Source organism: Armigeres subalbatus, chromosome 2 (assembly GCF_024139115.2).
Source record: "Armigeres subalbatus isolate Guangzhou_Male chromosome 2, GZ_Asu_2, whole genome shotgun sequence".
Lineage (NCBI taxonomy): Eukaryota > Metazoa > Arthropoda > Insecta > Diptera > Culicidae > Armigeres > Armigeres subalbatus.
Window position 1 is genome coordinate 27,679,456 of NC_085140.1, and position 22,882 is coordinate 27,702,337.

At 41.3% G+C, this 22,882-nt stretch overlaps 1 protein-coding gene across 1 annotated transcript; it reads right to left on the bottom strand.

Moving 5' to 3' along the window:
• Positions 1-12,247: 12,247 nt before the first annotated feature.
• Positions 12,248-15,091, bottom strand: LOC134208883 (uncharacterized). Its single transcript, XM_062684837.1, has one exon. The coding sequence runs from the start codon at positions 15,089-15,091 to the stop codon at positions 12,248-12,250; it is 2,844 nt and encodes a 947-aa protein (XP_062540821.1).
• Between the last annotated feature and the right edge of the window lie 7,791 nt (positions 15,092-22,882).

Consider the following 22,882-nt stretch of genomic DNA (forward strand, 5'->3'; position numbering starts at 1 on the left):
AAGAGACGGAGGAATCCTCTGCATTACGGTGGTTCGAAAAATCGATTTTGCTCCACAACGCTCATATGATTCTGTCTTGTGTTCTGATTGTCCTCCGAAAATTTGAGCTGATTTGGATAAAAACTAATTTAGCACAAGCCGTTTCAAGTTTGCATGGAAATTAGTATGGGGAAATTATGTTTTTCATTATACTGGTTACGGCGCTTGCCCATTAAGCATACGCGAAAAGAAAACCTACATAGCTGAAAAGAATACTTAAGAACTTTAACTCAAAAACCAAGAGAATGTTTTTGACCCTTCGTTGGGAACTAATTTGGATGAAGTGAGATCTATTACTAGAAAATTTAAAAATATGAAAGCCCTGGGTGATGATGTTTTTTCTACATACTTATCAAAAAAACTCCCTGAGAGCTCTTTATCCTTTTTGGTTAATTTATTTAACAAATATTTTCAATTGGCATACTTCCCAGATAAAGGGAAAAACACCAAAGTTGTTCCAATTTTGAAGCCGGACAAAAATCCAGCTGAGGCTTCTAGTTATCACCCAATCAGTTTGCTTTCTTCAATAAGCAAACTGTTTGAAAAGATTATTTTAAATAGAATGATGGTTCATATTAATGACAATTCTATTTTTGCTGATGACCAATTTGGTTTTCGCCATGGGCATTCAACCACTCATCAGTTATTAAGAGTAACGATTTTAATTCGGCTCAACAAATCGGAAGGATATTCGACAGGAGCTGCTCTTCTTGATATAGAGAAAGCATTTGACAGTGTTTGGCATGAAGGTTTGATTGTAAAATTGATGAATTCTAGTTTTCTTCTGTACCTTATTAAACTGATCCAAAACTATTTATCAGATCGCTCACTGCAGGTAAACTATCAGAATTCTAAATCTGATAGATTACCTGTAAGAGCCGGTGTTCCCCAAGACAGCATACTGGGGCTCATATTGTATAACATTTTTACTTCTGACTTACATGATTTACCACCAGGGTGTCAAAAATCTTTGTTTGCAGATGACACGGGTCTTCGTGTCATTTGTAGTAGATTGCAAAAAAGTATGGTTATTTTCTTCAAAAAAATGGAAAATTTCCCCACATAAGCCGAAAGCTTCTTATTTGAAACCTTCTAGCAGACATATTGTCACTATGAATGTGGTTCCAATTAATTGGTCTAGCAAAGCTAAATATTTAGGACTTCTGCTATATCAAAAATGGGGTACTATGACTGCAGATAGATCGATGATCGTTTTTGATGGTAACAATGTTCCAGGAAGATGAAGCAGAACTATCAACGACTTCACCCGACACAAAAATATTTGGAATCAAAACCATTTAAGGACATAGTTGGAGGAGTACCACGATGGCAGTCAATATGGCACCGAACCTCCCACGGGTCAACCCCACACCTCCCGCACTCCTCTCCCACCAACATTCGAATGCATCGAACAGCATCGAACAAAAGTTTAATATTCAAATTACTAACCTGTTCACAGCATATTTATTCACTTCCCGTGATATTGAACATATTTATCCAAAGAGTCTTATGTATTTCAGCTCGAATAATATCATAAATCAGCAATTTCGTGCCGATTTATTAGCCGTTCGCGATTTGGTGGGTTCATCACTGCACTTCACTTCTTCTCAAAGGGCACTGAAAAAATCAAGTTTTTACTCACTTCTCCGCACATGAGCAGCCCGAAATGTTGATGGAATGCAAATTAAACATCACTTTTCGTAATCAGTCACTTGTTTAAACCGAAAACTTAGTATAAACTGCTATTTTAGCCCGAAAAAAACGATTAAAAACTGATCGCGGAGCGAATGTAAACAACGGCACCGGCAGCAGCAAACTAATAACTAGGGTGGTTCAAAAAATATTTTTGCTCCGCTACGCTCAGTCGATTATGATTTATAATTTGGGTGTCATCCGATGGTTTAGGCTGGTTTGAATAGAGGTCGTGCACAGGTCGTTTCAGGTTTGTATGACAGTTGATATGGCGAGGTTGATTTTTACATTATTCTGATTGTGGCGCTCCGTCATTTGACGCTGGCGAGGGGGGAAATCATATGAATGGATGAAATATTCAAGAGTTTTAACTCTGTAGACAATGCATATTGAATGATCGTTCCAATAGTTAGAAGTCGATTTCAATCGAGGTTGTGTGTCTTTAGCATGATAATTAGGCTTCTCAGAAGGCATCAGTGTGGCATCAGAAACGTGTGCTTCAACAAAATAGCCAAAAATTGTCTGTGATATCTATTGCACCAGGGGCAGATACTTCATACAAAAAGTGTGACATGGGGGTGAGCGGTGTATAAAATGATATTTTTTTGCGTTACGTAATCAATGGATCTTTCCTGCGGTGCGATTTTCGTTCAGTGAAGTCTTTAGAATGTTGCTTTCAGCTATGTGGGTTCTTTTTTCGCCAGCGTTCGGAGGGGAGGCGCTGTAGCCAGTGTAATGAAAGGTTTTGTTTCCCATATTAGTTTTCATACAAACTTGAACCGACTTGTGCTCAAACAGTTTTTGTTCAATTCGATTTTTGGAGGACACTCGGAGCATGGGACGGAATCGAGTGAGCGTGTTGGATCTGGGTCGTTTTTAGAACCACCCTACTAATATTTTATGTTTTTGACCCTTCCTTCGGAAGTGTCTATAATTTCACTTTGTATGCGTTACGCAGGTGTGTTACGTATTAATCTATCAAGAAATCTCGTGAATTTTTAAATAAAATGTATGATATTTTAAACAAATTCACTTTGACATCGAAAATATAATTATAACAAATGATATGACATGGAAATATGCCTATTTTTCTGATTTGTTTCAAAAAAACAAATGATTTTAATTGAGGAACATATAGAAGCATGTACAAAAAAATCTTCTCAGAAAAGCAAAAACGTAAAAATTGAAAGGGATTTCAAAAATTTCTTCAGTGGAAGCTAGATAGCAAATGTGAGCATGTTTTGAGACACTAATAGATCACTTGTATGCATGTATGTGTGCGTATGTGTGCATATTCTTAAATTTACTACCATAAAAATCTCGCTCATTTTTAAGGTATTGAACAAGTTTAGTTTTACCAAATTAGGCATCCATAAGGCGAAATATATGTTATTATTGAACGCTATTGAGACTCGCTCAGATCATTAACAGATTTAGTTAGTAATGGATTAACTAATATCGAGGTCTCTGGAAATTAACCAGCGCTACGATAGTTACTAACCATGTTTCAATAGTTATTCAATCTGGCGAGCGCCTTATAGATAGGCAGCATGAAGTACAGTACACGCATAGAAAGCTCGTTTGGTTGATCTTACAAAACTGATTGTTGATTTCAACCCAGCAGGTTTAGTTAATCAACAAATATGGTTTGTTATATCAAACATCATTTTTTGTTGGATCATCCATGTTGTTAGTAAATTCAACAAAATGTTTTGTTGAAAGTCACCATGTTTTTTTAAACGTGTTTGTAAAATTTAGAGTGTGACATTGTACTGAAGTATTATTTTCACTAGTGAAGAAAAATATATTTTAGACACTTATTGAATATAAATGTATCATGTATCATCTTGAGCATTTGCGGTAAGTAATATTTGCGTATAATAATTAATAATAAAAACTGTCTCCATACTTTTTTCCAGCAAGGAGGAAACATTGTCTGCGACATGGATCGGTAATAAAAAGCGGTACCTAGACATTTTTCAGCAAGAATAGTTTCCCTAATTAGCGGTCAGTGTGATGCAATTCAATGTAGATACGTTATTTCTCTTTAATGTTTGTGTTCTTGCATCATTTGCTATGCAGTTCTTTTTAAATAAATTGATTAAGTCTATGAAACAGTTTGTTTTTATTTTGAAAAATGAAAAACAATTAAACAAAACCAATAAAACGTCATCTTCAACAATACCAATGGTTGATTTTACTAACATGATTGTTGATACAACCAAAATGATTATTGAAATGACAAAAATCTCCTTTGACAGCCATGACAAACCCGATTGTAAAATCAACAAATATTTCGGTTTGAATTCAACAAAAATGTTTGTAAGCCCTGAGATGCCAAACAAGATTGTCAAATTTGACCCCATATTTTGTTGATTTTACAATCTATTTTTCTGCGTGTACGTTATCATTCGTTGAGTTGTCAATCAACCCATGACATCCGCCTTTGGGTAGGCAATTATTTTGTCACTTTCACGGTAAATCACCGTGGGAAGCTGAGTAGGTTTATCTCGTTTTAAATACTGGAGTCTGGAAAAAATTTCCTCATAACTAAGGAAGGGTCAAAATCTCACTGTAGGTGGATTAATCTGGTTTTTATAAATACGATACCAATACTACTACAGTATATGACAGTTTTTATTGTACCAATACTTTCAAAGCTTTGTTTTGGTACTCAACCCACCTTCACCTTAAGGCACCATACTAATACTATTGCTTGATCATGACTTTAAACTACCGAGAAAATCTATTACTTTTATTTTGTTTCAATTGATTTTAAACTATTTTTTTTTTAAATAAATCTAAATTTATCATTGATGTGGAAAGTGAATGTTTTGAGCAATCAAATAATTGTGTGACATCGAAAACGATTTGAAATTTGTAATTAAAGCCAAAATCTGCAATTTTCATTTGCCTTTGAGTTTTAACATATATGGGGCAAGTGGGACATATTTTAACAACATTTCCGAAAAGCTATTTTAACTGTTTTAGATGACTGTCTGACTGACAACTTAACTGTTGTCTAGTGAGAAATAACTTCGTCATTCATATATCATATGGATCTGAATCAGTTGCAGTTTGATTTTGATTTTGAAAAGTATTGTACAGTTAATTACCAAATGTGTATTTTGCATTCTGTAAATTATCTCCTGCATGAAGAGCAATGGCTATAACTATGATGCGATATTCTTCCGTTTACAATGCAAATCATCTTTTTATTCTACAATAGATCAACAGGATTTGTCTTGTGTTTTGTTATTTTAAAACTTCGCATCAGATTCTCAGATAAATAAAGTGTGTAACACATAAATTGGAAATTTTCTTCTGTTACAAATTAAAAACACTGCGCATCGCCTGAATAAAAACGTTTCTTCTGGTTTACTGGTACTGGTTTATATAATAATTTGTGTTCTAAACAAGTATTTATTTATAGGAAAAGTGAATAAAGATTTGCTTATCCTTGCCACCTAAAACATTCAGTACAAAAAACAAGACAACAGCAAACTAATCAGTAAATAGGCTGTTATCTTGTTTTTATATCTGCTAACATTATAATCCCTCTCTTCTTCCAAAAATAAAGTCCGACGTGCAAACAATCTCTATCCATGATCTGAAAATACTTATGCTCAGAAATAATATGAACAGTATATCTACATTCCTCTAAATAGTTCCGTTCGACAGTAGAAAACAGAACAGGTCCCACTTGCCCCTTTTGAAGGGGTAAGTGGGTCCTGAAGGTAAATTTATTTCTAGCACTAGCAATATTTTTGTAATTGAATAAATGGCTTCCAACACCTCTACACTTCAACAATGGAAGCATTGAATGATGTATCCGTGGTTAATGTTCTTAAATACCCTGTTTTCTAAGTATGCGTTAACAATTTTGCTGAACTAGCGTTTTTTTAGGTCCCACTTGAACCGGGGTACCTTACCACAAATGTCATTACTTAAATTTCAACCGAAAAGTTTTCTATTCGCAACAGCATTTATTATTTTTACCTAAAATGGTACCTCCTATCATTGGTGGAGTGTTCCAATAGTTGCGATTTTTGTTTTTCAAATTCGTGTTCCTATAGGGTAAAAGACCCAATTATGGAGGAACTAAACTCGTTCAACCACTCTTACGTTCAATCTTTGCTTACTCCAAGTTTGTACTTTATTTCACATACCTCAAGTGTACTTTCGAAAGCTCCTCAATCAGTTTTCAAACAAAGATTGATCCAATGGCAACAGAATTCAGCATTGTTGCCCAAAGTGATACCTCCAATTATTGGTGCAATGTTCCAACAGTTCGGGTATTTTTTAATTCGTGTTCCTATAACGCAACTATAGGAACACTACCGCAACATTGGTGCAAAGCAAAGAAGAAAATAGGGTATTTTAGTGATACTTTACCGATTTTGAGGGAAATCCAAAATTGTTTTCTTGTATTTCGTCTCATGACAGCTCAACAAATTGATAGACTATATCGGTGCTGCGTTTTGAAATTAGACGACCATCGGATATTTTAACCTATGCATATTTGTCCCAATAACACTTCGACACTTCGCAGCTGTTCCATGTGCGCACTCCAGAGTTTATGATGTAGCTAGTCAAAACTGAATTTAAAGCCAATCGTATTGTTTCTTTCCTGTTCGTTGAATTTCATTATCTTTCAATTCCGTTATTAACTGAACCGTCGCTACCATGGTTCAAATAATGTTCATGTCAGATAGGTAATTTGTTTAAATGAGCTCACCTACACCGAGCCCTCTAATTCTTTCTACGAAACGAAATTTACGCCACGCTTTCCAGAAGTACTCTTTCAGTCATCATCATCAACATCATTCACATTCGTTCCTGACTGACATGCTATAGACATATATGAAACAGTCCTAAAATCAATTTATTTCGCTACATTTGGGGAAATTTTCGAGTGTGCTATTATGGCGTCTTACCTTTTGTCTGCATCTCGTTCTGCTTCACAAGAATGAACAAAGTGAAAACGGAGACCGCACAATGTTTACGTTTGCTCGGTTGTTCATCGATCATCTGTTGCCCACGTGCATACTTTTCAAACATCCCCCCTTCGAGTTTTCTTGATTCCAAATTCAATATTTTTCCCTTAATGGACACGTCTCTCAACACGAGCGGAAAATTTCAACGAAATTGCCTCTCAATTGGCTGTGACTGCAGACACCGCGATACGTTCGACGAGACAAATATCAGGATTTTATTTACTTTCAAATTACTTCTCCATCGTCTTTCATTTGTATTTTTCCTGATAAGTAATTTGTGCTTTTGTTGAATCAAAGAGCAATCAATATCGACGACGAGTTGTCGTTTAGTTCTAGCACAGCCGTAGAGAATTTTCCCGTGTCTGTCAATCAAGCTGAGGCAACACATTCGAAGTAGGACATTCATGTTTTTTTTGTCACTCATTCATCAATATTTTCAGAAAAGAAATCACTTTATGGAACAACTGCCTTCGAGGCAAATGATATATATTTTTTATTAACACGCGAAACCAGGAATCATCAGTAAAAGTCAAAAGCCTTCCTTGAAAACGCAAAGTAAGATTAACAAACAACGAAGAAGGCAGGAAATTGCAGGACTCGGTTATCCTCTCGTCCTTCATACGCCATCACTAGACATTCTCTCATACCATGTTCCTCGTTATTTGTGCGGCCTCCTTTTTCCCGGAGGAGGCATTTTCGATCGATGATTGTCTCGTTGCCTTTCGAGTCCTCTTATACTCGTTTTATAGTCACATTCCTCAGCACATATACAAACATACTCGCGTCGGGATAACTTTACGCAATCCTTAGAACTTGTTCGTTTCCCACGGAACCACTTTGATTTAAACTGATAATCCCCCACTGGATTGCTTTTTGCACCCAACACTTACATGAGGATGACGAACTAATGCCACATTTTTTTCCTCGGCACTCCAAAAAAACACACGCGACTAACCGAATGGTGTAGATAAATAAACACTAGCTGCGGATTGATACTTGAACCTCTTCCGATTGACTTGCACACACCCCTCCCAAAAACCGAAAGGATATCTTCCCAACCTCACCTCTCAAGCTCTACCACCCTTCTTTTTCTTCTTCTGTTATGGCAGGCTATCCTGAGAAAATACTTCACTTTGCTCCGCGATCTACCGCACTGCGTGAAAATCCTCCGAAGACTGAAGCTTTTTCGTCCTTATCGCATCCTTTTTAAAGCATCCGACGTCCATCGTAACGTTCGGGAAGCCGCAATGAGCTTTCCACAGCAACCCGATGCTCAGAGTTGAGCATCGCTCTCACAGCGCACATTTCCGGTGAAATCAAGGAGGCCACGTGAACCGCGATTGAAAGCTCGCTCTGTTTACATCGTCAGCTTCGGTGGTTACGCAGAAGGCATTGTAGATGAGGCAACTACGATTGCTGCAGCTGAGACGAACACATGGCCTACTATAGGCATTTATCATCGACTGTCGTAGCTTTCTCCGTTGTTCCTACACATACAACATTTCACATAGGTATCCAAGTGGGGTGGCGGTTGCGCTGGTATGATGTGGGAGTTTTGACAGGCAACGGGTTCATCGCTCAAAGCATGACCGCATCTGTGGGTGCCATCCTGACTGCAACATCCCGTTTCTCTTTCTCTTTACAACCAAAAGTGATAAATACCTACGTAGTTACTCGCGCGAAACAGGGAAATGAAAATTGATTCAATCAATAAAATCCATCAGAACTTCATCAGAGATTAACTTCTTGCGCGGAAGCTGGAATGTGTTTAATAGACGTAAAATTACTATTTGTGTATTTGTTATTCTGAATTTGCGAAAGACGACTCTTCACATAGGGGAACGGTTCGTCACTTCATCTCATAGCTCCTATTTCCATCCCACCAAAAACAAAGCAATGGAAAGGATTTTGGTTTGTTTATTATTTTTGTGATTTTTTTCAGCAGTGAGCACGCGTGTTGACAAAAAGAAACGACGAATTTGGTGCAGTATTTCTTTGTTTAGCGATGAGATTGATATATGTACAGTGAGATGGAGATCGGAACAGTTCCCCTATATCTCGCGAGGCCTCGGGCCCTTTGATCAGCATACATTTTTTCCCCTCGTTTCAAACATTTCGATATATTGATACACCTGTTTCATTGGAGTGTGTTCATGTCGGTTTTTGTTCGAAGTTTTCTCTATAATATGCCTTTTGAAGGCGTCTAGACTATATTTGTTCGAATCGAAACAGTTTGATGATAAAGTGTAAATATATCAAGTGAAAGTTGTTTGTTTCTCTTTTTGCTAGCTACACTGTGCAGCACAGTTATCTATTATCATATGTACATGATCCTTTGTGCCCTATGTGTGATCAAAGCAAGTTAGTTATATAATAGTCACTTGCAGAGGCGCATCCACGTTCCGAGTCGTGGGTAGGACAAATAGGAAATGCCAATTTGGGAAACAGTTCTGGAAAAAGAATTCCTAGCCTCTTCAAGATAAGCTTCCGAGCCTCTTGAATGGAGGCTTCCGAGCCTCTTGAAGGAAGGATTCCAAGCCTCTTAAAGGGAGGCTTCCAAGCCTTTTAAAGGAATGCCTCCGAGCCTCTTTGAAGCCGGCTTTCGAGCCCTGAAAAGGGGACTTCAGAGCCTCTTAATAGGAGGCTTCTGATCCTCTTGAGAAAAGGCTTCCGAGCCTCTTGAAGGATTTCAAGCCTCTTTAAAGGCTTCTAAGTATCTTGAAAGTACGTTTCTAAGCTACTGAACCTCGTGAAAGTAGTCTCCAAGCCTCTCGAAAAAGGCTCCGGAGCCTCTTGAAGGGGGCTTCCCAGTCTCTTGAAAGGAGGCTTCCGAGAAGCGTAGAACGATTCTTCTAATTCACTTGCAACGAAGCAACTGAACTTTTCGAAAAAAAAACATCCATGCCTTTCAAATGGGGACTTTCGTACCATCAGACTCTAGATTTTAGTTCAGAAGCGAATAGATTGATTGCATTGAAGTTTTTTTTTTTAAATTTGTTCATTCAACGTTTTGTCCTTTTGATCTTTTTATCCCCCTTTATATACTGTGCTCGTTTTGGAGGGCAGTATTCAATATGCTTTGATTTACTAATCGTCATGCATATTACGTACAAGACTTGAAATAAAAAAAAATCACAATTATCAAACTTTATCAATAAGTTTGATTGGAATTGTAGTACAGTCGACTCTCTACATCACGATGTTCTATTTCTCGATGTCTCTCCCTATATCGATGGTTTTATCGGTCCCTTTAAACTACATACATTTGGGCTTTCTACATCTCGCTAACTTCTCTATCTCGATATCTTCTGGTCATATTTTGTTCAGGATTTTCACTTCCTATGTCGATATATTCGAATTTATAGACTACTAGACCAGTTTTTGACAATAACAAACACAACTAAAACAAGATATGACATTTGTTTTGTTATCGTTTTTCATTGCATCGATCTAGTTTTTATCGATCTAGTACCTCTTTTTATCGATCTAGTACCTCTTTCAATTTTCCTTCCTCTCCTTATATCGATGGTCCCTTCATTATCGAGACGAGGAAATGCGACTGGAGAGCCGCCACTACTCATTCTTGTCCGAGGTACCCCCTGGGGCCAGCGAAGGTACCCCTAGGGGTACATGTACCCCAGGTTGAGAACCGCTGATATAGATTACCGAGGCTGGCTCGTCTCGAAGAATCTGTTTTCGGAGCTCAGAACCCTTTAAGAGCGGTCTTCGGTATGTTTCTGGTTCCACAGATTTCAATAGACCTTTTGAGGTTTGAAGAAGACTTTTTCCGTGGGCTTTGAATAATCCATTCAATCGTGCTTAATCATATCGTCTAAAATATTTAATTAATCGCATTTGCAGATTTCAGCAACTTCTATTTCACCTCTGTAAAACATAGACATCTTTGAGCGCTTTAGGGATTTCAAAGTGCCTGAAGTCCTAAACAACAATCAATCAGCAGTCTATTGCTTTAGGATACCAAAAACATCTATGATTATTGCTTGGAATCTGATTAACTTTAAAATCATCTTCTGCTAACACACAAATTCTTGCCATCCAATGACTTCATATGTTCTTACCAGAATCGTGGGTAGGACAATGCTTTGACTGTCCCACCCAGGAAAATTCATGCGTAGGACATGTCCTACCTGTCCCACCACTCCCGGCGCCACTGAGTCACTGCAATCTAATTGCTGAAGACACCGATTTAAGATCAGCGAAAGGTGCATGGAAATTGGGCACTCATGTGCTTAAGATTAGATTGAAAATGAACCGTTTGTTTGACCCTTGATTCCCTGGTTATTATTGAACGCTTTTGAGTTTCCTTCAGATCAATGACTGATTTAAATATTTTTCGTCCACACAAAGTAGAAAGAACTAACTACCTGCATACCTTGCAGGAACACGAACAAAAGCGCACCAATTACTTGACTTCTTGACCGCACAAAGCACAAGAATACCGGATCGTATGAAGTGTCTAAGAACCGAGCATGAACACGATTAAACGCGTTCTCCACACCATGCATGCTAAGTAACATATGCAAACAGTGAAGGCCAGCTGTAACACTAACGCACGATCCTCCAAACACAAATCAATATACTTCACTGACCCTCGAAGAGAAAAGAGTTACACCATGCACACCTGGTGGCATATGCAAACTGTCGACAAATGCGTCCAATCTTGCACTAATTTATATACTATCCGACGCACAACGCATGAACCCGGATCTCGCGACTATTTTGCATCTTAATATGAACGCGTAAAATCTTTTTCTGTCGTTCGGCCGAACCGTTTGGCCAAAAATGCCGTTTGGTCGAAATATTTGATTTGGTCGAAATGGACAACCGGTCGAAAGTGTCGTTCGGTAGATGATGATGACGATGATGATAATAATGATTATCAGGAATTGATCATTTTGTCGGAAAAGTTGTTTGTCCGAATGGTTGTTTGGCAGAAAAAACATTTTCGGGTCAAATTGATCTCTCTGCCTGTAAGGAGGAAGAAAAACAATCCTTCAGCAGCTCGTTGTAAGTGCAGCTCAAAGCTAAAATTAGATTGTCTTTATTAGCCGTTGTTTTAGGTTAGATTAGGGGCATGTTACATTTGGTTTCTCCTAAACCTTTCTTTACGACAGTAGACTACATGGTGGGATCGTAGCTTCCTACCCAACTATGCGACCTAAATTACAAACAATTAATTGGGGAAACATCGAATTTCTATTGTCCATACTTAGCGACACTATCGAAGATTGATATCTGTTTCGACTAGTTTCACTTTTCCTCTTAAATGATGCTTCCTATAAATATAATAACAAATTGAGTGTCCGAATTACAGCGACACGGTATCACGGTATAATACCTATTCTGCTAGTTATCATTCAAATTCAATTAGCGTTAATACCTCACTAGCACTATATAGGACAAATTTAATAGAAAATAAACGAATCACGTTCGCTATGAAATTAACTGATAAGAGCGTACAGCGACGAATTGTTATCTACACAAAACTATATTGCGGCTCATTGTTGTGAGGAACGTAGTGTGCGTTTAGTGCTGGATTCTGCATTAGGAAGCGATGGTTCAGAAGTCGTGTTGCCAGAACATCCCCCTCCCCGTGGATCGAGAGGAGGGTCTTCCGTAGATCCACCCAGCTCCAACACCGCTAGCTTGATCACTGGACGCCTTGGTTTTCCAGATGCCGTTCGCACTACTGCTTGCCGAACTCTTCCGTCTTTGCCAGGAATAGTTTCTTCCACAAAACCTCTAATCCACGACCTTCTCTTGCCTTCCGACACATAAACAAGATCCCCTACCTTGACGGATCTCACGTCATCCAGCCACTTGGTCCGCTTGTTGATTGTAGGAAAGTATTCATTCACCCATCGCTTCCAGGCAACGTCTGCTAATTGTTGAGATCGTTGAAAACTACTTCGGAGAACTTGTCCTACATTCGTCGGTGGCTCTAGAGGCTCGTGTGCCCCAGTCGAGCAACCCAAGATGAAATGGTTTGGTGTCAATGCTTCGGTTGAATTAATCTCTTGTGGCATGTAAGTGAGAGGACGTGAGTTGATCAAACCTTCCGTTTCGACTACCACAGTCCACAAGATTTCGTCGGTTAATTTGCGTCCATCGTTCAATGCAGCCATTGCTTCTTTAACGCTGCGTACCATTCGTTCCCATACCCCGCCCATGTGAGGGGCGGAGGGAGGATTGAATGACCATTTCGTGCGTGCGTCTGTGAAAGTGCCAGCGCTTGCTAAGTTGATCTGTTGTATCTGCTTCTGAAGTTCCCGGTTGGCGCCCACAAAATTGGTACCGTTGTCCGAAAAAATATTTACTGGAGACCCACGTCTTCGCGAGAATCTTCGGATCGCCATTATACACGATTCGCTCGATAGATCGTAGGCAACCTCAAGGTGCACGGCACGTACGACTAAGCATGTGAACACTGCGACGTACCTTTTTTCTTTGTGCCTACCGACGGTTACTTCCAATGGGCCCATGTAGTAAATTCCCACGTAGCTGAATGGTCGCACATATGGGGTCAGTCTATGCTGGAGTAGTGGAGCCATTCGAGGAGGAGAGGGTTTACATTTGTTTACTTTACAGAACACGCAGTTTCGGGAAATTTTATCCACAGCCGAACGTAAATGCGAGATCTCAAATCGTTGGCGGACCTCGTTAACAACCAATTCTTTGCTTGCATGACCGCAACGGTGATCATAAAATTCCAAAAGTCGTTGAGTGATTTGACTGTCCTTGGGAAGAATGATCGGGAATCTCGCGTCAAAATTCGCGTATATAGCATTCGCGGTTCTTCCTTCCATTCGAATTACTCCGAACTCGTCGGCAAATGGTGATAATTGGTAGATTGGGCTGCTTTTCTCGATTGGCGACCATTCCGCAATCGTTTGATCGCGGTTTTTCAGCAGAGTTCGAATTTCGTCTTGATAGAATTCGCTTTGCGCTGCTCTCCACAAAAACTGCTCTGCTTTTTGAAATTCTTCCTGCTTCAACGGTGTCTTACACGATGCAATGGTACGTTTCAAACAGATCTGCTGATTTCTTGTCGCCGGAAAGGTTTCTATCGGGCGTTTAGAAATTCGTAAGCGGCAATTGTTGACAAAGCGGTACAAGCATGCTACAGTTCGCAAAAGTATACTCCATTTCGATACCCTAGAAGTGTCTATTATCCCAATAGGTAGAGAGATGTGGGCTAGGACGTAGGTGGAGCGCAACTCTTCAGTGGTATTGGTTTTTATGAAATGCTGGGGCCACAGATCTTCGGAGAGGTATAGAAATGCCGGTCCCTTAAACCATCTCCCGCTCGAATCAGGTTCCGTATCGTGTACCCACTTCGTCAAACAGTCAGCTACGTTGTTCTTTGACGGTACCCATCGCCAGTTTTCTGCTTGGGTTAACGACAGAATTTCCCCAATGCGATGTGCGACGAATTGCTTATATCGTCTGTGATCCGAACGAATCCACGAAAAGACAGTGGAAGAGTCCGTCCACAAGTACACATTGCGAGGTTGAAGAGAATGATAAGCCAAAGCATTGTTGAGTAATTTAGCGCCCAGCACTGCAGCCTCCAACTCCAATCGAGGGATGGACAAATGTTTGAGTGGAGCAACCTTGCTTCTCGCCATGATTAATGAGCATCTTACACATCCGAATTCATCTATAGCGCGAAAGTAGACCGCGCAGCCATATCCTGTCTCACTGGCATCGGTGAATACGTGACACTGCAATGATTGTTCGGAAATCGGTTGTGCGTCGCCGAAATAATAACGTGGAAGGCTGAGTTCACGAATACCAGGCAGCAATTCCACCCATCGCATCCATTTTGTAAATTCGGCGTCTCTCATTTCTTCATCCCATTGAATACCGCTTCTCCATAAATCCTGTATTAAGGTACGCCCATGAATAAGATATGGAGCTAATAGACCAAGGGGATCGAATAAGCTCATTATAATCCTCAGAGCTATGCGTTTCGTAGGTCGTTTATCTCCATTGATGTAGAAAAGCAACTGTTCACCTAGCTCCGTGCAGAAGGTCAACGCATCCGATTCCGGATGCCATAACATCCCCAACACTCTCTCCCATTTTTCTCCTATTGTTGATTGCAAAAGACGTGGATCTCGGGCGACACTTTCGCCAAGCTCTTCCAATACTACGCCACTGTTGCTCACCCAATTTCGCATCTCGAATCCTCCATGCGCATGGATGGATCGCACTTGCTTCGCCAGCTTAGCTGCTTCTTCGGGAGAATCGGCGCTATCATAGTAATCGTCCATGTATGTTTTATCCTTAATCGCTGCCGCCGCCAAAGGATACTCGTTCGCCCACTTGTCGGCGTTCATGCTGCGCAACGCATGGTGAACATGTGGCACCAAACATAGCCACATCTGCTATATACACTTCTGGAGGGTTTTGAGTGTTAAACCGGAACAGGAAGCACTGGAAATATTTGTCCGAGGTTCCCATTCGAAGCTGCAAAACATTTCTCGGATATCACCTCCGAATCCTATGCGCTTCTCCCGAAATTTGCAGATGACCGATGGAAGCAATACCAGCAGAACTGGACCCTTTAATAATTGCGTATTAAGTAAGACTCGTTTGAATTGTGCTTTGCCGTTCCACACCAGCCTTTTCTTTTGCTTTTTAGGATGCGTCACTACACCCAGGGGCAAGGACCAAACCTGTCCTTTATTTATTTCGATTAGCTCATGTTCGGTGGCTTTGTGGATGTAGCCCTTTTGCGTATAATCTACGATCTGATTATTGACACTGGCTCGTAGACTTGGGTCCTTGGCTAGTTGGGTTTCGAAGCTTCTTAGGCGCTTCATCGCCATTGGGAGACTATCTGGCAACTGTATATCGTCGGTTTTCCAAAGCAATGCAGTTTCATACTTTCCTTCCACAAACTTCGTAGTGCTTTCTAATATTTCACGGGCTCGTTTTTCGTCAGAACCAAGTCGTTTAATTGACGATCAGCGTCGCAACTGCATTCGTGGACGTTCACAAATCCATTCTTCGATATTGCACTTCCATCCGGACCATATACGGACCAACCTAACAGCGATTTCACGGCGATCGGATCTCCTGGTTTGCCAACACAACTATCCAGTGGAGCGAAAAGACTTAGATTTTCCAATCCCAAAAGAATCTTTGGAACGGCTCCGGAATACGATGAGACAGGAAGATTACGCAGGTGTGAGAATCGCTCGGTCAACTTGCCCATAGCCAAACTCTGGTTTGGCAAATTCAACTCCTCAACTGTGTGAGCGTTTTTCAATATAAAACGCCGTGTTAATCCTTTGCCGGCGATTTCCAAATTCACTCGTTTGGAATTGCGCTCGTTTCTCATTACACTAGAGGTCCATCGCAACTCTAATGGTTCTGGAACACCTGACGCGCCAAGTTGCTGTGCCAGTCTTGCTTCGATGAGGGTCAGGGAAGAGCCTTCGTCCAAAAAGGCGAAAGTTTCACATTTTTGGTTTCCATTATACAATGTAACGGGAATTATCCGGAAAAGGACGGACCTTTGCGATTGCTCGTGAGTGTTGCACTCTGATGCTCGTAATTGATGTCGACGTTGTTCTTGACGATGAAGCAGTGGGTGGTGACGAACACGACAGTTTCCGACGTTGCACCGGATTCTCGAGCGACATCTCCATTGCCCGTGATCGAACAAACAAACTTGGCACAAATTCCATTGCTCAACCGCCTTTAGGCGAGCCTCCAACCCTAATTGTTGGAATCGTTCGCAATTCCGCACTCGGTGGTCTGTTCTTTTGCATATCGGACAAGGCTGACGTTCGCTGTGACTTTGCTCTTCAACAACTTCTTCATGTGTGTATAGATGTCCCTTTTCCTTTGACTTATCCCTGTCAGCTCCAGAATTGACTGACTTCGGTTGAATGGGTGACGTGACTTCACTAGCGTCGTCGACGAGTTCCTCCATGAAAATTCCGAAGTGTTTCAATGTTGGTTCAGCATGCGGACGCTTAAACCTCGCCCACTCGAGTTTAATAGATGCCGGTAATTTATCTACTAACTCGCCGAGTAAGGTTGGATTAGACAAGTGACCCTTTAGATTTGCGGCCTCCAAATGGTCGCATAGCTGTTGTACCGTCAATCCAAAATTGATGAGGGAATCCAATCTTTCAGGCTTCGGTGCATCCACACGACGAACCTTGTTCAAAAGGTTTTTCACCAAAAGCTGCGGTCTGCCGTATAATCGTCGCAGCGTGTCCATGATCGCCTTCACATTTTCAGGAAACATTAGCTTAGTGACCACGGCTTCTCGTGCCGGTCCTTGCAAGCATTCACGTAGACGTATGATGTTTTCAACGTCTGAAAACCCACACGCGATGTTAGCTGTTTCAAAGCTATGTACAAATATCGGCCAATCCTCGGGATCTCCCGAAAATACTGGAAGCTTCTTGGGCCAGATCTGTCTCGCCGATATTTGATTGGCAGTCAGTCCCTCCCCGTTGGAACCGTTAGCTACTCCTTCCAGGCGGCCAAACTGCTGTATCAAACTACCATTGGTTCTGATGTCATGATTATGATTTTCCAACTCTTCTTGTCGACCATCGTAACCTTGTTGTTGTTGAACTGGAACCGCTAAACCGGGCCAAACATTTCCCCGCTTGCTCAGCTCGCGCTGGGTTTTTAACCATTCCTCTGTCCTACTTTTTCGGCTCGAAATGCCTGACTTGTGACTAGCAGCTTCTTCTACCAATTGATCCTGCAACTCAAACTTTTCTCGTAGATACTTTTCCTGCATCGCCAGTTCTTTCGATTTTATTGCATGTTCTTGATCCTTGAGCTGTTTCTCTTGTTCTAGGCGGACCCGTTCTTCTTCTATTCGCGATCGTTCCTCTTTCAATTGTCGTTCCTGTAATTGCCTCTCATCCTCTAATCGCTGTAACGCTAGCTGCGCGCGAACTCTGGCTGTAGAACTACTTGATTTGGAAGATTTCGCCTTCTCATGGTTCGATGTCAATAAAGCCGTTAATTCTGGATGCTTTTTCGGAGTGACGGTAGTGTTCGGATCCGGACTGGGGATAGCCAACGTCCTCAATAATTCAGAATTCTTCGACTTCTCGGAAGTCTTCTTTTGATTCGAGGCGCTTGACTTCTGAATCTCACCCGATGTCGCACCGAGAACAGTCAAACTCGCCTGCTGCTTCTTACCTCCTTTCTTCTTTGCTCCGGTTGCTTCCGAAGACGGTTGAGGTGCACAAGTACTGCATCTCCACGATCGATTTTGAATTCCGGGCGACACTTTGGCAGAGGTATTAGGTAATACTAAGGAGTTCAAGGAGGATAAAATTCTAGTGGATCTAGGAGGATAAGTCTTAGTGGAAACTTAAAAAAATTGTTGTGGAAATTCCGAAAAAATTTCCACATAAATAAAAAAATCGCGTTCAAGTTCTGTATAATTTTCTATGGAAATTTTGAACCATTTTTCGTTGAAATCCAAAGAATGTTTTGTTGCAATCTACAGTTTGAACCATCTCTTGCTGAAACTCTGAAGGATTTTTCTTGGAAATTTCGGAAAATTTCTCTGAAAAATTCCAGAGAGGTTGCCGTGAGAAGTCTTCAAAGATTCTTGCAGATATTCTAAAGAATTTTATGTGTAAATTTCTGTCTAATACATAATAGATATTTTGAGGATCTTTACGTGGATATTCTGAACAATTTTCTGAAGAAATTTGAAACAATTTCCCGAAAAAACTGAATAATTTCTCATGTGAATTCCGAAGAATTTTCCGCGGAATATATCCCAAAAAATTTAACTTTGGAATTCAAAAGAGCTTCCCTGGAAAATCCAAAGAAATTCTCGTAAAAATTTCAAAGTAGTTCCCGTGGAAAATCCGAAAATAATTTAATATTTTTGAAAAAGCTATAGATTTTTTTAAAGGAAATTGATCAGATGTTTTTGACGGTATTTAAAATGTTCTCTCCTTAATGTTTTGAATGTGTCCCGAAAATCGAAATCGAAAAAATATCTCTAAGAAATGATCGCAAAAAATGCCACGCCGATTCACGCCGCCGCCGCCGCCGGCTGAAATAGCAACCGGCGTGACGCCGAAAACGCCGCCGCCGCCGACCAAAATTACGACAAACGCCGCCGCCGACGATTTTCGGACCGGCGCACACCTCTAACTAACCATATTACAATGGTCATTCAATCCGACGAGCGCCTGATAGATAGGCCGCTTGCCAAACAGTACGTTATCATTCGTTTTGTTGTCACTCATCCCATGAAATCCTCTTTTTGGTAGGCAACTAATATGTTACTTTACACATTCAATCGCCGTGGGAAGTGAGTAGTTTTTATATTTTATCTCCCCACGAAATTCTTCAAAATTTCCACGGTTTTCAACTTTTTCCATGGAATTATATGGATTCAGCAATACCTCTCAATTTCAATGAAAATCTATTCTAAATTCTCCTTGAAACACTCCTTAGTTCCTAAGAGAAATTACTTTGAACCTTCAGTAGAAACATATCTGAAGTTCCAACGGAAATTCTTTTTAATTTACGAAGGTTTTCTTTTTTATTTTCAAGAGAAATGCTTTTTAATTCTTAAAGCAAATTCTTCTGCCCATTGTGAATCTCTTTAAGGAATTGTTCGAAATTTCCAATGGAAACCATTCTTATTTTTCAAAGGTAATTTCCAAGGGAATTACCAATTTCCAAAGAATTTTCCAATTCCCAAGGAAAATCTTCAGCTTGTTTTTTGTTGTTGTTTATTGTTTTGAATTTCCAAGTGAAATTCTACCGAATTCATCAGGGAAATTGTTCATTCTTCAGAAAAACTTCAAGATAAATTTTTAATTTGTAGCTAAGCTTAGCTTAGCTTGATTGACTGTACACATCGTAGTTGCTAGTCGTGATTGCCCAAAAACCAACAAATTTGCATAGCTCACCAAATGAATAGCTTTCCTAGGACTAGAAACCCATTCTCACTGTACATGATTTGGAGTTTCAATTATTCAAGACCAAAAACAATGCCGGCCACGTCCTCACAGTCAATTTAGGATTAGGGAAGGAACATTAGTCCAACACTCATTGCTACAAGAGACCGAGGAATCCTCTGCATCTTTGTGAGTGCCACGGGAAAAGGATATTATTGGTTAGATAATAAGGTAATCTATAGGTAGTCGCCTTAGTAAGCGACTATTTATTTATTTATAAGAACGATTTATTATTCCGAACGCGCACGATCATTCTGCTGTTCGTAACATGAAAAACACGCACTTCAAGAGAAATTTTGAATTTGTAGGAGAAAAAAGTATTTTTATTTCCAATATTTCCAATTTACAAATCATTCTGAATTTTAAAAAGAATTCTTGTGCACATTTAAGAAATAAACTCTTAACAATACAGATAGATAAGATATAAGATATGTAGCATACCGCGAGAAACTTTTTTCGCAAGCTGTCATGATAGGACTGATTCGGGTGTTATGCCCCATGAAAAATTTCTTTTAGAAAGCTCCAAATGTGGGGAGCACTGGCTCTGATGATGCATTTCAACTTGTTCTATACAGCTGTGCAGTAACCAACACGAAAGGAGCGAAAACAAAGCGAAAATGCAGTAAGACGCGCGGCTACAAAGCAAAACCATGCTGAGGGTGGCTGGGTTCGATTCCCGGTGCCGGTCTAGGCAATTTTCGGATTGGAAATTGTCTCGACTTCCCTGGGCATAAAAGTATCATCGTGTTAGCCTCATGATATTCATTTCATTTATTTAGTCTACATCTATACAGATAACACTGAATCAACAATTTGACGCCACAATACACGGTTCGAGGCCGCATCTCTCCATCCTCGAATACGCCCCACGCTCGCCAAGTCGTTCTGCACCTGGTCTGCCCATCTCGCTCGCTGCGCTCCACGTCGTCTCGTACCTGCCGGATCGGAAGCGAACACCATCTTTGCAGGGTTGCTGTCCGGCATTCTTGCAACATGCCCTGCCCATCGTACCCTTCCGGCTTTAGCTACCTTCTGGATACTGGGTTCGCCGTAGAGCTGGGCGAGCTCATGGTTCATTCTTCGCCGCCACACACCGTCTTCTTGTACACCGCCAAAGATGGTCCTAAGCACCCGTCTCTCGAATACTCCGAGTGCTTGCAAGTCCTCCTCGAGCATTGTCCATGTTTCATGTCCGTAGAGGGACTACCGGTCTTATTAACGTCTTGTACATGACACATTTGGTGCGGTGGCGAATCTTTTCGACCGCAGTTTCTTCTGGAGCCCGTAGTAGGCCCGACTTCCACAGATGATGCGCCTTCGTATTTCACGACTAACGTTGTTGTCAGCCGTTAGCAAGGATCCGAGGTAGACGAATTCCTCGACCACCTCGAAGGTATCCCCGTCTATCGTAACACTTCTTCCCAGGCGGGCCCTGTCGCGCTCGGTTCCGCCCACAAGCATGTACTTTGTCTTTGACGCATTCACCACCAGTCCAACTTTTGTTGCTTCACGTTTCAGGCGGGTGTACAGTTCTGCCACCTTTGCAAATGTTCGGCCGACAATGTCCATGTCATCCGCGAAGCAAATAAATTGACTGGATCTGTTGAAAATCGTACCCCGGCTGTTACACCCGGCTCTCCGCATGACACCTTCTAGCGCAATGTTGAACAACAGGCACGAAAGTCCATCACCTTGTCTTAGTCCCCGGCGCGATTCGAACGAACTGGAGTGTTCGCCCGAGATCTTCACACAGTTTTGCACACCATCCACCGTTGCTTTGATCAGTCTGGTAAGCTTTCCAGGAAGCTGTTCTCGTCCATAATTTTCCATAGCTCTACGCGGTCTATACTGTCGTATGCCGCCTTGAAATCAACGAACAGATGGTGCGTTGGGACCTGGTATTCACGGCATTTTTGAAGGATTTGCCGTACAGTAAAGATCTGGTCCGTTGTCGAGCGGCCGTCAACGAAGCCGGCTTGATAACTTCCCACGAACTCGTTCACTAATGGTGACAGACGACGGAAGATGATCTGGGATATCACTTTGTAGGCGGCATTAAGGATGGTGATCGCTCGAAAGTTCTCACACTCCAGTTTGTCGCCTTTCTTGTAGATGGGACATATAACCCCTTCCTTCCACTCCTCCGGTAGCTGTTCGTTTTCCCAGATTCTGACTATCAGTTTGTGCAGGCAAGTGGCCAGCTTTTCCGGGCCCATCTTGATGAGCTCCGCTCCGATACCATCCTTACCAGCTGCTTTATTGGTCTTTAGCTGTTGAATGGCATCCTTAACTTCCCTCAAGGTGGGGGCTGGTTGGCTTCCATCGTCCGCTGAACTGACGTAGTCATCTCCTCCGCTGCCTTGGCTTTCATTGCCTGTACTCTCAGCGCCATTCAGATGTTCCTCGTAGTGCTGCTTCCACCTTTCGATCACCACACGTTCGTCCGTCAAGATGCTCCCATCCTTATCCCGGCACATTTCGGCTCGCGGCACGAAGCCTTTGCGGGATGCGTTGAGCTTCTGATAAAACTTGCGTGTATCTTGAGAACGGCACAGCTGTTCCATCTCCTCGCACTCCGCTTCTTCCAGGCGGCGTTTCTTCTCCTGAAAAAGGCGGGTCTGTTGTCTCCGCTTCCGTCTATAACGTTCCACGTTCTGCCGGGTACCTTGCTGCAGCGCGACCGCCCGCGCTGCGTCCTCATGATATACAAATGCAAAAATGGTAACTTGGCTCAGAAACCTCGCAGTTAATAACTGTGGAAGTGCTTAATGAACACTAAGCTGCGAGGCGGCTCTGTCCCAGTGTGGGGATGTAATGCCAATAAGAAGAAGAAGAAGATTGTGATCCAACGAAAATTCGTGCTCTACGCCCTATTTCCCATGGAATAACCTGGAAACTTTTTCTCTATAGGTCTTGATACCCTCGAAAACAGGCGCGTTATTGTGCAGGCTACTTTCCCCGCCAAAGTTTTGAATGGAGACATCGACAGTCCTACTGGGTCAACTCAGAATCCACGCTCCAGCACGGACTCTGCGCTCTAGGAATTTTCGTTCATTCAACTATGGGGTACATGATCCGATCAGATTTATGTCCACGCGCTTCAACGAATTTTACTCACTCTACGGATTCAACAGCTTCACTTTATCTACATTCAGAAAC